General features: G+C 47.0%; 1 protein-coding gene across 1 annotated transcript in view; it reads left to right on the top strand.

Annotated features, from left to right (window-relative positions):
• The window catches only part of DCXR (dicarbonyl and L-xylulose reductase), a 290,388-nt gene that overhangs the window by 75,945 nt on the left and 198,798 nt on the right, over positions 1-15,645 (top strand). Inside the window, exons 6-7 of the mRNA XM_086931191.1 lie at positions 3,888-3,952; positions 5,496-5,613. Of these exons, the coding sequence (XP_086787317.1) occupies positions 3,888-3,952; positions 5,496-5,613 (183 nt within the window). The remainder of the gene's footprint in view (positions 1-3,887; positions 3,953-5,495; positions 5,614-15,645) is intronic.

Raw genomic sequence — 15,645 nt, 5'->3', positions numbered from 1 at the left:
AATCAACAAAGTGCTAATGCATCAATTGCATGTCCTGCGCCAATTATGTCGCGTTTACATTTATCTTGATAGGATGAAGTAACAAGCATTTACAATGCAATGGTCTCGGCATTATTAAAGGTAGAGCTATTGGCATTGCTCATGACAATTTATTTTTTTTTCTTTTTAAATCATAAATAAATGGCATTGTCATTTATAATGCCAATAGCTTAATCGCTTGCAAATGCGAGACCTATTGCATTTGCACCCACACAGAGCCACATATACAAAGCCACACACATACAGAGCCACCCACACACAGAGCCACCCACACACAGAGCCACCCACACACAGAGCCACCCACACACAGAGCCACCCACACACAGAGCCACCCACACACAGAGCCACCCACCAAAAAAGCTAGACCCACACAGACAGACAGAGCCACACACACAGAGCCACCTACCAGAAAAGCTACACACAGAGCGACGGAGCCCAACACACACACACACACACAGCCACACACACGCAATATCAGCTTATGTCAGACGCCCTAGCCTCCCCCCTCCTAATTAGGTATCTTTCTATATGTTTTCTCGATGTTATATTTTACTTGTATTGCGTTATTTGTAGAACTTTGCATTATGTTTTATTACCATATTTTCTACAGTTACAAGTTAGGAATTGGTTAGATATATTTTACTATGTTTTGTATATACATTGTATGCACTTTATTTCCACATAGAACAGTATGGCGCACAGGAAGGGCTGGCGGTGGGCACACGGCTGCCTGTCAGAGGCACAGGTAGGAGAAGGGTTCCACAAACTGGCACACCCACAGAAGGAAAGGTTTCTGAAACTAGCAGCAACATAGGAGGGGCTGGCACAAACACTGGACTCTGTGGCACAAGTGGTGCCTACACAAGCGCCACCTACCTGAAGTGACACAGGATGGACTAGAGACCTTTTGAAATGGAGTGACGAATGCACGAGGCGGAGCGTCCAACCAAAGGAGAGGGTGACAGACGCGCGAGGGGGTGACATGAGTTCATGTGGGGGGGTATTGCAGGGTGACGGAGGGAGCTGCCGAAGGTTGGCACTTTGATTATAAGGGATGGCAAGCGCCCAGGAGGAGTGCGAGCAAACGCGTAGGAGGCGAGTCTATGCCTGCGGGAAGGTTGACATTTGCCAGAGGATGGTGGCCGCGAGGCGTTAGGAGCACAGCCGACACTGGAAGAGGAAAGGTGGGTGGGGGTGTTGCGCCGATATTGTCAGTCATAAAGACAGGAGGGACTGGTACGACTACAGGAAAGTTTGGGCGAGAACCGGGAGGGCGGGAAGGGGGACAGAAGGAGTAGGCGAGGGTTGGCACTGGCATGGGAGAGTGAGGCACAGGCAAAGCTACCGCAGGCACCATGGGATGCGCTTTCATGGATACTAGAGTAGCTGGCAGGGGCAGAGGATGCGCTGGCTGGCGGTAGCGCGTTAAACACTGTTTTATGTCTCGCCAAGCGAACGCAGCGCATGCGCTGCTTTGCCTTGGAGAGACTATTGTTGTCGGTTTGGTGCCCGAAGGGAGACAAATCATGTGCGCGCACGGACAGGCGATGTGCACGCGCATGGCGTCTCCTCGGAAGGGGGACACGAGATGGCACGCGTACGGACAGGAGATGTGCACTCTGTACGCGTGCACATCTCCTGTCCCCGCGTGAACACAGCGCACCCATGGCGTGCTTTTACTTTCCCTCAGGCTGGGTGTGTTTAGCTGCTGAACAATTGCTATTATACCAAACCCTTTTTGGAGCACAGTATATTATTGCTTATATTATCAAGCTTGTTAAATAAACAACACAATGCATAATTTAAAAATGAAAATCCAAGAGCAAATAAAAAAATAGTAAAACAATTTGCCAACAATAACGCTGGGCCTGTGCTGTGCTTTGCTTGCCCTCAGTGTGCATCTGCTGTGTGAGCACATGTGCGCTTCCCCCTAAATAAACTCACTGCTCCGGGGGGCGTGGGGGGGTTTGGGGTAGCACAGCAGGGCGCTCTGTGGCTAGCATGGGGAGGTCACCTGGTCCCTAGGACTGAATGATTGCCTGCTCTGGATTTAAGTATTCTGTTAAAATTTTTTACAGGGTCAGAGGTCGTGGGTGGTTCTCCATGCACCCGTCTTCTTATGCACTGTAGCTGAGTGCAGCTGCTCGCTAGCGCCTACACCCGACCTGATAGGGAGCAGATAAGAGTGACTGTCCCATGACTTTCAGGGGCTCTCCCTTCGCAGTACACTCTTCCAATGTGAGCACTTCAGAGCACTGTACCTAAACCAAACCGGTTTTAATCACTGCTTCTGTCGCGCAGCCTCTCCCACCACAGGATTAGGCAATCCCCTCACATGAACGCCACATGGCTGCAAGAGATCACGCGCTCTGTCAGAGGGTGCCCGGATACTTGACATTAAAGCCGGGTGGGCTTACCAGCCAGAGCTGGGCGATGGTTGTGTTTAGTCCTGAATATTCAAAGTGCCAGTCAAATGAGGAGGGTGATACTGCGTCATGAACTAACACATTCAAGCACTCCCGGTGTAGGCAGGAGATTCCAGATTTCTGTAAACCGAGCATTGCTTTGTCTTCCTCCTACTTAACATTTCGTCTGCTTCAATGCAAGTTAATCTGTAAATTCAATGCACGCTGTTTGTTCTCAATCTTTCTCTTATCTGAGCCCAAATGTTGGCATGTGTCCCGAATCCTTTCATTGCTCGCCAGAAGACGGCTTCGAGCGGTGGCTTGGTTTTTGTTTGGGGCGCTTATGAGTCAGAGTGAGTAATGTCATCTGTGTGTGCACACAACTGTGACACATGGTTCAGTGCTGCAGTGTCTGCTTCCAACCTTCACGCCTCACCACAGACCCCCAGCACCCCCTGACGCTGCCGCCACCCCCGGACACAGAGAACCTCTCAGCCCTCTGTGCTTTAACCACGAGGGCTGCCCTGCACTAGCCCTGGGCACATTCCGGCGCTACACCCAAGAAAACCACAGAAGCAAATTCAGAGAACTGCATTTGTCAATAGAACCAAGGTCACGCTGATATGTTATTTACTGCACCATTTTACTGTGTTCACCAATGACACTCAGGTTAAAAAATGGAAACTACCATTGGCAAAGCAAATCTGCCTTGTATTTTGAGTGCTGGCTCTAATATTCTAAAGGCCTGCTGCAGTAAAAACAAAACAAACTGCTCTCTATATACCAATGATCTTTGAGATAACTAATCACTTATGTGACAATTCAGTGTACTTTTGCATACGAAATGGCCCCTTGTGCATTGCAATGCAATAGGTGTTTTTGGTATTGTAAATAACAATGCCTTTTAATGGCATTTGCATTTACAATGCCAGTAGCTGCAAATCTCGCAGTTGCGAGACCTATTGCATTGCAAATGCTTTTTTGGGAATGTGCACATCTTGCTTTGCAGGATATACAGTGTCTACAATAGATGCATGCTCCAAATGGAAATTGTTACTTACCATTAGTTTGTGGCTTGTTCTCTTGTTGATTCATATGAGACCTTCCTTGGTCAATGCAATAAGAAGTTAACATATTCAATTTATAGATGTTTTATGGGAGAACTGTGACATCATATATTGGGGGAAAAAAGTAATCAAAGGTGAAGTGTGTGTCCTAATGCTTTGCGGGCATCTGGGTGATGTATGTCGTCTGAGTCATGCTTCAAGCCAAAACACAGCTTTTCAAGCCCCTATGCTGTTTTTTTTTAATCTGCAGAGAATTTGAACAAATCAAGCTGCAAACTGATGCTTAATGGTGTGTAACATGTTCCTTATACACCATGGATGAGCAGTAGAGAGTGTATCTTCAGCTTACGATCCACTATCTCTGCTTTCCTCGTAGGTGCTACAAAGGGAGCTCTGGACATGTTGACCAAAGTCATGGCCTTAGAACTTGGACCAAAGAAGGTAAGATATGGTGGAGAAATCCATGAAATGTTCAGTCCACTGAGTCTTCCTAATAACGGGCAAATTCCTCAATCAGCGAAGCAAAAGGTACAGTCACCCAAGGCGTTTAACATTTTGTGTAACAAAGACCTGTCATTTGAGAATGGTATTACACTGAATGACCTCTGGAAAACACATTTTAACCCCTTCGATGGTCATGACGAGCTCAGCTCGTCATGAGGCACGGTTGAGCTGTGCTCATGACCAGCTGAGCTCGTCATGAACAATGGGAATGAAGGGAATGCAGCACAGGAGGAAAATATTTCAAGCACCCAAGGTGTTAGAAATGACAACATCACAGACACAGTTCTTGCTACTCTGAGCTCTTCCAAGTGTTCTAAAAGTGCTTTTTGTTCATTTTCAATAAATCTAAATGAGATCAGTTAATTCCTGTATTGTCCCACATGTCTATTTCTGACAGTGGGAGACCGGTGTACCTCAGAAGTGGATCCAAAGAGCCTCACCTTACCCACTGCTTACCAGTACATCATACAGGCTATCATGACGTCCCTTCCAGGGGTGGGAAAACCACAATGGTACCATGTGACTGAAATAAGACCGCACCAATAATCTATAACATGTCCTCCTAGTACCATGTAAGTGTATGCTCCACCCGACTTCCCAAGTGAGCTTCCTAACCCAGAATGCAGAGCAGTGGATATTCTGAATCCCCAGTAGCAACTTCAGAGAGATGGTAATAAATCCCTTTAGAGAATGATAGGAATCTGATGCAAGTAGGGATGAGTGGGGTCAGTCATGGGACCCCAAAGGACAACTTCACATGATTAGTAGCGAAATGAGTCAACATTGGAAGAGTTGGGAGAGAGTTAAAAAAACAGGTAGAAATAATAACTAAGCTAACTCTCTTACTGAAGTAAGGAGAGTTATCCAGGCACTAGGACAAATCCAGTGCAAAGTGTAAACACCTAAGCAGTCAAGGCAGGAAAGCAGATGCAGGGCCGGTCAACAGGAGAAGTCTTAGCAATTCGAAACTCATACTGAGAATGTGAATGAGACACTGCTCTTCTGTGACTGTGCCTTTTTATAGACCCGTCTCGGATATTTATTAGTTTCATATGTACTGACTGGGTGACGGCACAAAGGCAGAGCTTATGTGCCCGCAGCTTCCAGCGCCTTGCACATTTTTCGGTGTTCCCTGGAGCATTTTGCTACACAGACTGCCAACCCACAATGGCAACAGTCTCTTGATGCCAACTTTTCTTGTGACCAGCTCTGTAGATTAATGGGTACATACTGCCTCATGTAGAGTGTGTGCGGGCAAGGTTTGATGGTTGGCTAAGTGTCTGGGTAGTTAGTCCTAACTCTGCCAGGGGCTTGCTACTTTTCCTGAATAGGTTCATCAGGTCCTGAGATGTGTTCACTCCCAATCTCAATAGGTGAACTGCTCTTTGCACACCTTAATGCCTTGGAGGCAATATCTTCCCCAGCATTTGACAAATCTGCATATACAATGTGAAGTTATTTATTTCTGTTCTGGTTTTAGATACGTGTGAATGCTGTGAATCCCACTGTGGTAATGACAGACATGGGGCGCATAGGCTGGAGTGACCCCCAGAAGGCTGCTCCCATGAAGAGCCGAATCCCCCTTGGCCAGTTTGCAGGTCAGTATGAGGGCCTTTGTTTATTTTATCCTGGAGGAGTTGATGGGTTTGGTCATGCAGGAATGTGTCGACACTTGCCTGCTGAGCAGTAAAAGGTCTGTGGATTGTCCTCTGTGCATTTGTACCTTTTACTTCTGATTTATCTATGTTGTGAAGAGCTGGATTCTGCGCCTTTTACATTTGTCATTCGAGAAGAACCTCTGATTGCCTGTGCCTTTAACCATAGTGGTTATGGTAAATGTATGTTCGAGGCATATGGGCTGCAGATGGTACATTATGAATAGATCGCCATCTGGTGTTGGGCTCGGATGATTGCACTTGTTTTTCTCTTGGAGAAGTCTTTTGTAGTCACAAGGCTGGTGACTCCTCCCTTGGGTGATAGTGCGCATGGGCATCGGCTCCATCCTTAGATTGTTTTTTTTCCGCCATCTGGTTCGGCTGAGGATCGAAGCGCTACGGATCGACTTCGAGAGTTACATTTCAGCGTGTATTCCCTTTCCAATTCGACGGTATTATTTATTGAGCGTGAGTTCATTCCCATTTCGACGCGCTTCAACGTCAACGACGAAGATTACCAACTCTACGTCGACGGGACCGGGAGGCCTATTTCGACATAGTCCAGCCCGGAGTCCATGGAAAGGTCTCCATTCAAGAAATGTCCAACGTGTGGTGCTAAATTCCCACACAAGGACCTACACGAGGTGTGCAACCTCTGTTTGTCACCTGACCACGAATCCAGGGATTGTAAAGCCTGCGCGGCTTTCTCCTCCAAGTCGACGATTAGAAACCGTCGAGCCCGAAGACACGAGATGTCGAGGATGGAGTCGGATGCAATCCCAGAACTGTTCGAGGTCGAACACTCCGAGGAGGCAGAAGATGAGGACGGGTCGGGGTCAGAAGTGGACAAGTCTGATGTCGAAGAAGTCGACGTTCATCAAACCGTGAGTGACGACGTCACTTTGCCAAAATACCGACCCCCGATTGGTGTCGACCCCGCCTTCGAGCCCGGTCAGACAACTGAAAAAAGTTTCCGACGCCCCACCTTCTGGCTCAGCAACGAAACCGAAACCGAAACACTCTGTCTCCCACCATGTCAGATCTGATAAACTGTCGACATCGACACCGAAGCTCCATACCAAAGAGAGCTTGAAGTCGAAACATTCCATGTCGAAACCGAAACATGCTTCGACGTCGAAGACTCCCTCGATACCGAAAAAATCAGACTCGAGCAAACTCTCGGTGCCGAAAACACATAACACCGAGACACAGAAGCAAAAATCGGACCCAAAGGCTTCGATACTGACACAGGAGCAAGAGACAGATCCAAAACAAAAGATTTTGTTCATTGATCCACAAACTGGCAAGGTGGGGACAAAACCACCTAAAAAGAGGAAGACTCAAACATTGGAGGGGAAAGCTCCTCCTCCTAAGAGAACAATGGGGACAAATGCAACTCCTCCCCTTTCTCCACAGCCTATGGACACACCCTCTTCTCCTCTTCCTCATACACTGCCAGCTATCCCTCGACCTTTTACACCACGCCCATCTACACCTCAAACAGATGTAGAAAGTGACACAGGGGATGGGGACCTTCCTGGGGATGATAACAATACTATCCCTGAAGACACAGACCCATGGGAAGATTATGATGCAGTGCCAGATAATGATAATGACCCTGACCTGTATCCCTCAAAACCCTCTCCCACTGAGGATAATTCGGGTTTTCCACAATTGATTAATAGGGCAGCAAAATACCACAAGGTAGATTTGCATGCGGAACCTCAGATAGAAGATTTCCTTTTAAAAACACTACCTGCTGCACAAAAATCTTCAGGGACCCTACCAATGCTTAAGGGTCTCCTCACTCACACATATTTAAAGATCCTGTGAGGGCTAGGGTGTTAAACCCAAGAATTGACAAAGTATAAGGCAGCCCCAAAAGACCCAGTATTTATTAAGGGCCAAATGGACTCGTTAGAAGTCTCAAATGCTCGTAAGAGGGCGAACTCACTAACAACCGGAGAAGCTCCTCCTCCTGACAAGGAGTCCAAGTTAATAGATGCCTCTGGCAAGAGAGTAGCATCCCAAGCAGCAAACAGCTGGTGCATAGCAAATACTCAAGCGCTACTTGCACACTATGATAGAGCTCATTATGATGAGTTAGAGAAACTCATTACACATCTCCCTAAGGAACATCAACAAAGGGCAGATCAGCTGATACAAGAAGGGAAGATAATAACCAACACTTCCATTAAGTGTGCTTTAGACGCAGCAGACACTGCGGCAAGATCTATAAACACCAGTATCATGTTAAGAAGACATGCATGGCTTAGGGTCTCAGGGTTCAAACAGGAGGTACAAACTTCTTTATGGAACCAGCCTTTTGATGGGAAAACACTCTTCGGCTCAAGCACAGATGAGGCGTTGGAGAAAATGAAAAAGAACACAGAAACGGCTAAGTCAATGGGAGCATTGCAACAGCCATCTCAGAGAGGTTCCTTTCGTAGGTCCACCTATAGAGGCGGATCAAAGAATACAGGCACAAGCCAGCAATCAACCTCTTTTACACCAACATCACCTAAAGGTAATTCTAGAGGCAGTTACAGAGGTAACAACAATAAGGGTAGAGGTCGCGGAAACAACAACCGCAACTCTCCTTCCCCAAAACAGTGACTTCATACAGCTCCCCCCAGACCATGCAACACCGGTCGGGGGACGCCTATCACAGTCCCTACCTGTCTGGGTAAACATCACATCCGACAGGTGGGTGAGACAAATTATCCAACATGGTTATTGCCTACAACTCACTGCTACCCCACCAAACATCCCCCCCAGACAGCGTCCAATGAATCAAGATCTGACATTATTAAAACAGGAAGTACTATCACTGTACCAAAGCATGCGATAGAGGAGGTTTCACAACATCAAAAAGGAACAGGAGTATACTCTCTATACTTTCTAATTCCCAAAAAAGACGGATCTCTAAGACCTATACTAGACATCAGACATCTCAATGCATACATAAATTCAGAACATTTCCACATGATCACGCTCCAACAGGTACTTCCTTTACTGAAGAAAGGGGACTTTCTTTCTACACTGGATCTAATAGACGCCTACTTTCATATCCCAATTCACAAAGCTCACAGAAAATACCTCAGGTTTGTAATAGAAGGACGACATTATCAGTTCAAGGTCCTTCCGTTCGGAGTCACAACAGCACCAAGGGTGTTCACAAAATACCTAGCAGTGGTTGCAGCACACCTAAGAAGACAGCAAATACATGTCTTCCCTTACTTGGACGACTGGCTAATAAAGGCCATGTCACAAGAGGAATGTCTTCAAAACACACAAAAGACAATTCAACTGCTGCACCAGCTAGGGTTTACGGTGAACTACTCAAAATCCCACCTGCAACCAAACAAGGTTCAACAATATCATGGGGCTACTATAAATACAGAAAAAGCCATAGTATACCCTAATCCAGTCCGGATTCAGACAATGCTCACCCTAATTCAAAGATTTCAACCGCAACACATTAAAAGCTCGAGTGTTCATGCAGTTATTAGGGATGATGTCCTCTTGCATACTGTTAATCCCATATGCCAGACTACAAATGCGTCCGCTTCAAGAATATCTAGCAACAGTGTGGAATCAGGCTCAAGGTCAGATTACAGATCTGGTGTTGGTAGACGACTGCATGCTTCGCTCTCTGAAGTGGTGGAATACAACAAACCTTTCCAAAGGGCGGCCGTTCCTAGAACCAATTCCACAAGTGGTACTAACAGCGGATGCATCGCTCACCGGATGGGGTGCTCATATGGAGAGATACACCGTACAAGGGAAGATGGAGTGTACAGCACAAACGACTGCGCATAAACCATCTAGCACTACTAGCAGTGTTTCGAGCATTAAAAGCTTTTCAAATGCATATTCTCAACAAAGCAGTCCTGGTCAGAACCGACAACATGACAGCGATGTATTATATTAAAAAACAGGGGGGCACACACTCTCTCCAACTATCCAGACTAGCGCAGGAAATTTGGAGATGGGCCATTCCTCAAAACATCTATCTGTTAGCCGAACACCTTCCAGGAGTTCAAAATCAGATAGCAGACATCTTAAGCAGAGAGTCAGAACAATTATACTAATGGGAACTGCACAACCAAATACTGCAGCCATTCTTCCAAAGATGGGGACAACCGGTTGATAGATATCTTTGCCACTCATCAGAACGCAAAATGCTAAAGCTTCGCATCCAGGTACCCACACCACCTGTCGCAGGGCAATGTATTATGGATAAATTGGTCCAACAAATTTGCATACGCTTTTTCCCCTCTCCCACTAATTCCATTAGTGGTTTGAAAACTGCAATAGCATTCAATGACCATGATACTGGTAGCACCCACGTGGGCACGGCAGCCGTGGTTCACCACACTCCTACAACTCTCACAGGTGCCACACCAAAAACTAAGAATCTCACCCATGCACCTTATACAGAACCATGGAGAAATAATGCACCCAGATCCCAAACACCTGAACCTAGCGATCTGGCTCATGAGGTCTTAGAATTTGGATACTTAAATTTACCTCCAAACTGTATGGACATTATTAAGCAAGCAAGACGTCCCACCACCAGAGCCTGCTATGCAGCAAAGTGGAAAAGGTTTGCTGTATACTGTAACAGTAACAACATCAACCCTCTGGACGCATCTACACAAAATATTATTTGTTACTTACTACACTTACAGCAATGTAACCTTGCTTACACCTCCATTAGAGTACATCTTGCAGCTATAGCAGCATACCTGCAAAACAGGCAACATCTATCCCGATTTAGGGTACCCGCAATTAAGGCTTTCATGGAAGGCCTCAAAAGATTTATTCCACCAAGACTACCACCTTCTCCAGTCTGGAACCTCAACATAGTACTCACCAGACTAATGGGGCCACCTTTTGAACCTATGCATAGGTGTGAAATACAATTTCTTACATGGAAGGAGGCCTTCCTTATAGCCATTACCTCCCTCAGGAGAGTGAGTGAGTGAGTTACAGGCATTGACAATACAAGAACCATTTCTACAGTTACACCAGAATAAAGTGGCTCTTAGAACAAACCCAAAGTTCTTGCCTAAAGTAATTTCAGCATTCCACATCAATCAGCCAGTGGAACTACCAGTCTTTTTTCCAAAGCCGCAAACGGCAGAGAGGGCCCTACATACACTAGATCTCAAAAGGGCAATATTATATTACATAGAAAGAACACAAACTTTCAGAAAAACCAAACAACTATTTGTAGCGTTTTCCCCAACACATAAAGGCAACCCTATCTCTAAAGCAGGTATTGCCAGGTGGATTGTAAAATGTATACATATGTTACATGAAGGCAAAAAGAACACTAACTGTTCCCCCTAGAGCTCATTCTACACGCAAACTAGGGGCATCTATGGCATTCTTAGGGAACATTCCCCTAGATGACCTATGCAAAGCAGCAACTTGGTCTACACCACATACCCTCACGAAACACTACTGTGTTGACGTGCAGGCAAGACAACAAGCAAATGTGGGCCAGGCTGTATTAAAAGCTTTATTTCAAACTGTTGCAACAGACACTGGTGACCACCGCTAGGGAGGTAACTGCTGTGTAATTTATTCATAATGTAGCATCTGCAGCCCATATGCCTCGAACGGAATATGCTACTTACCAGTATGCATCTGTTCTTGGCATAGAGGGCTGCATAGTGGTACATGCCCTCCCTGCCTCCCCGGAAACCTGTGTATGTTCCAACATTATCTTATTTAGATACACTTGCATGGGCATCTCTTTCTGTATTCGATCATACTACTCCATCTAACCCTACTATGGCAAAACAATCTAAGGATGGAGCCGATTCCCATGCGCACTATCACCCAAGGGAGGAGTCACCAGCCTCGTGACTACAAAAGACTTCTCAGGAGGATGAGTGTCTACAAACTACAAGGACTCTGGAGCCATCAAGGCGGACGGCCTTACGTGCAGGTCAAGCACGCCGACCAGGTATTTGCCTACTCATTCTTACTGCGGCAGCCCTCGGTGCAGGCCTGAAATAACTCTACATATCCGATCAAAACAAAAGTGCTGCACGCTTACGTGCGCCAGCGCCTCGTCACCCCTCTCGTCCCGTCTGGACGTCAAGTCTCTTGACGTCCAGTGCCGCGGCAGCAAGGCAGCGAACTGTCTCTTCAGCACCATGAGGCCCTGTTCCCACGCTCGGAGTCTCGCGGCCCCGCTGTGCGAGAGTCTTTGCAGATGTCCTCAGCAGGTACTGTGGCGAAGGGGTTAAGGGACCCATTACACGTCATTTATGGCTGTCTGTATCTAAAACCAGAGTTAGGAGGCTGTCTGTATCTAAAACCAGAGGTAGGAGGTGAGTTTTTCTTCTTGCGTGGGGGCCACCCCATTGCCACTCAAACTGCATCTCAAAATCTTCACCGTGACTCAAAGTAAACGTGGTAGGCTATTAACTAGAATTCTTCTGTACGGCTGTTTCCATCCTTGGACGCATGACCTGGCAGTGCCGATGTACGCAGTGGCAGTGCCTGTAAAGTCACTCAGCTGTTATCCCCTGCTCCTGCCTGAAGATCATTCCTGGCAGGGATGGCAAGGGGAACCCGTGGTACCCTTCTGTGCGCGCCGAGCATAGATTTGTGACTTAAAAATGATGGGCATCAATCGAGCCTTGCTACCCTGAGCTAGGGACTGTCATATCTGGGGCCCGGTTGACCTACTCAAGGACGTGGAGAACTCGAGCGTCAACAGAGTTATTTTAGGAGACTTGTGCGCTCCTTTCGAATAGGTGACATCCTCCTCATATATCCCAACCATGCATCGTCAAGGGATATCCGTAGACCATATTGCAGTGCAAAGCACAGCGAAGGAGTAGAGGGGGAACCAACCCTGTGCACACGAAGATTGAAAATTAATAATGTATCGGCTCCTCAGCAAAGCCTTAGTCAAGTTATTCCAGCCCTAAGGGCTTGAGTCATAGTGAAATACCAGGAGCGTGTGCGCACTCCAAGGGCCAGGCTATTATTACAGCCGGGAAGGTGTACCAGGAAAAAACTGCTCCATGTAAAGCACAAGGCACCATGAATCTCGAAGCAAACAGGGGACGCGTGCGACGTGGTTAGGCCAAAACTGCCCAATTGGGCTACGCACACCGGAGCATTATGACTCCATAACCGCACTCGGCTATTAGGGACAGCCTGTTGCAGGGAAGCGCGAGACTGCGCAGTTACAGAACAACCCTATGGAAGTGACGGAAGTAATGCAGAAAAAAACCATAGTCCTTGAAACCCCATTTTTTGAACCTAACCTTCTGAGTAATAATCTAGACCTTAACCACAATTCCACAGCGACTCTATTAATGCTGCAAACGACCACGGTATCTCCGCTCTTGAGTGAGCGCTTTGATTCTGTGCTCAGCCTGGCCGTCTTTTATTCTGATCGCTCATGCCCAAGTAGTTACGCAGCAAGCAAGTGGTAGCGCGTCATCTCTGTTCCCCCAGGAGTGACCTTATTCTAGGACCGAGTGGGCCAAACTAATTAGCACCAACGCGCCCACACCAGCAAGTGTAGCATTGAATAGTGACAACATTCATCATAGAAATATCAGGCCTAAAATTCGACTTTATTTCAAATTTAAGGTAAATGTATGGACAATTTTACTTTGAAATACAAACGGGTAAATCCCGGATTCGAACCGTGAACCTTTGGAACCGGGGCAGAGACCTTAACCCCTATACCACATTAATCCTCATTACCTAGACAGCACGTTATCGAAATGTAAATGTAGAGTATTTATGTAGCGCACTTCTACCCCGAGGCCTCGTAGCGCTGTATTCATACCGCTGTGAAACCCATCCTGGCTTTCCTGTGAAATGTCCACTCCTGGGCACCCCCAAGGTGAAGCCAGGCATCCACAGCGCTGATGGGGCCGTTGTGGAGATTAAGCAAGCTATTGCCCAGAGTCACATAGTGGGACCCATGATTAGACTAGGCACCGAGGCGAGAATTATCAGGTCCGGGGAAATTGAGTCCAAGAGCCGCCGAGGCGGGAATTGAACCCTGGTCCCGGGCCAGACCTCTGCATCAGGGTCTGCCGCTCTAACCATTGAGCCACGCTTCTCCACTACCTTGGGATACTTTCACGGTATTGGCGGGATTCGAACCTTGGTCTGCGAGGGTGTATAGAAAATATTGAACATGAAAAAAAAATGCTGTCATATTCAGCGCGGCACTCTGAGGCTAGCGGGATTTAATTGAAGCCCGATAGGGCCGCCCGCGTGAGAGATTCGCCGCTCCCAGCAGGGAGAGCACCAATGTCCATACCGCTCCCAGCGGGAAGCGTTTCAACATTGCCTGAGGCTCGGTAAACACTGCGCTGGTGCGAGAGCACTCCACAACCAGCATCAAGCACGTGCAGTACACCGCGCGATATCGCGCTCATATGCTCCCGGCGGGGAGCGCACCATACATTTCAGACAGCTCCTAGCAGGAGCCTTACAACACAGCCGGAGGCTCTGAAGACACAGCGAAATATGAGCGCTGGTGTCCGAGCACTCTGTAAACGAGCTCCAAGCACTGACAGAACACAGTGCGATATCGCACCTATAATGCCAAACAGTTAAACATTAAAACAGTAAAACATTAAACAATATCCCAGCACGATAAAAGCGCAAGCACTACCCACAATAAGGGTTATAAATCAATTAAACAGTCATTATGAGAAAATAAGCATGGTATAGTTCATGAGCACTTAACTTTCTGCGTGAGCAGCAAAGAAAGAGGAGGAGAAACAGGATACAGTGGCTCTTATAGGGCTATACAGGATGTGATGTATGGACAAGCATCATGGGAAATGTAGTTTTATTTGCATACATACAAAAAGTTTTTCATTGGCTGCTGTGAGTAGCAAATAAAAGAAAGAGAAGCATAATCCGAAGCCTCCGTTCCTGTAAAAGAATTAAGACAGCCCATGCACACTCTACACATGGAAAGGTACACAACACTGCAATAATCTGTAGTTTTGGAAACGCACAGTTTAGTGTCACTCAGAGAAGGATATTCCGTCCCTGTGGACTCCATTGATTGACCGAGGAAGATGACCCGGCGGGGAGTCCGCACTGGCTTCCAAGAAACATCAGCTTGTTGAGCAGCGAGAGACATGATGGAGACTGGATTTTTTTTTTCCCCACAAGGTTTCTCCATCTGCTCTGAACGTCGCTAAATTTGTTTGCCTCGATTTCAATGAGGCTGGGCAGGGGCACACATTGCATGGAGCAAAGGGCAGTGGGTTTGGGGGGGGGGGGGTCTAAGCCAGGACCTACGCTCCGAGGTAGCAGGACCCAATTTATTTCAAGCATTAACATTTGTTTCTCATAAGGGCCCTTAATGCTTCAGGTTGTTGTCTAGGCTCGACGCACGTGAAAATTAAAGCCTTCTCCTACAGAGCTGCCTTTGGAATGTATGTTTCCCCCAATATGTTTGAGAAAGTGTGCAGTAAATAAAAAACGTTGCTTCCGCTTTTGAAAAAATAAAAGTAATGACTGGGACGCCCCAACTCTTTTGGAGAGGAACAGACTGGCTAAACTCACTGTTTTACTGCCCTAGTCCAGTGAAGCAAGGGGCTGGCATTAACACATTCGCAAGGGCTGCGTTTATTCCCAGTCTGACATGGGTCGTGGATTGGCGCCCTCTTTCCTATCTGCAAATGTCCAGAAACACGTATTTTTACTGGTGGGCTGATCTCCCATATGGAACAAAACAGCACATGCTGAAAGCACAGGACAGTTTGCCACCCAACGCCACTTATTTTCTTTCTCTGCTAACGAGGCTGAGATTTGTTTGGGAAGCCAAACAGGCCAGGTGGAAGTAGCGTCAGATCATCTGATAGCTGGCCTCTAGGCACCTCTGTGCGCCTCGCCTTTCATCCTGCTCTCATTCGCCTTTCTATTATCTGCAAAACCTTTGCCCTTTGTAATAAAAGGTGG

The sequence above is a fragment of the Lissotriton vulgaris genome, chromosome 7 (genome assembly GCF_964263255.1).
Source record: "Lissotriton vulgaris chromosome 7, aLisVul1.2, whole genome shotgun sequence".
NCBI classification, from domain to species: Eukaryota; Metazoa; Chordata; class Amphibia; order Caudata; family Salamandridae; genus Lissotriton; species Lissotriton vulgaris.
Note: the sequence above shows the minus strand (reverse complement) of the source record. Positions and strands in the feature narration are given on the sequence as shown.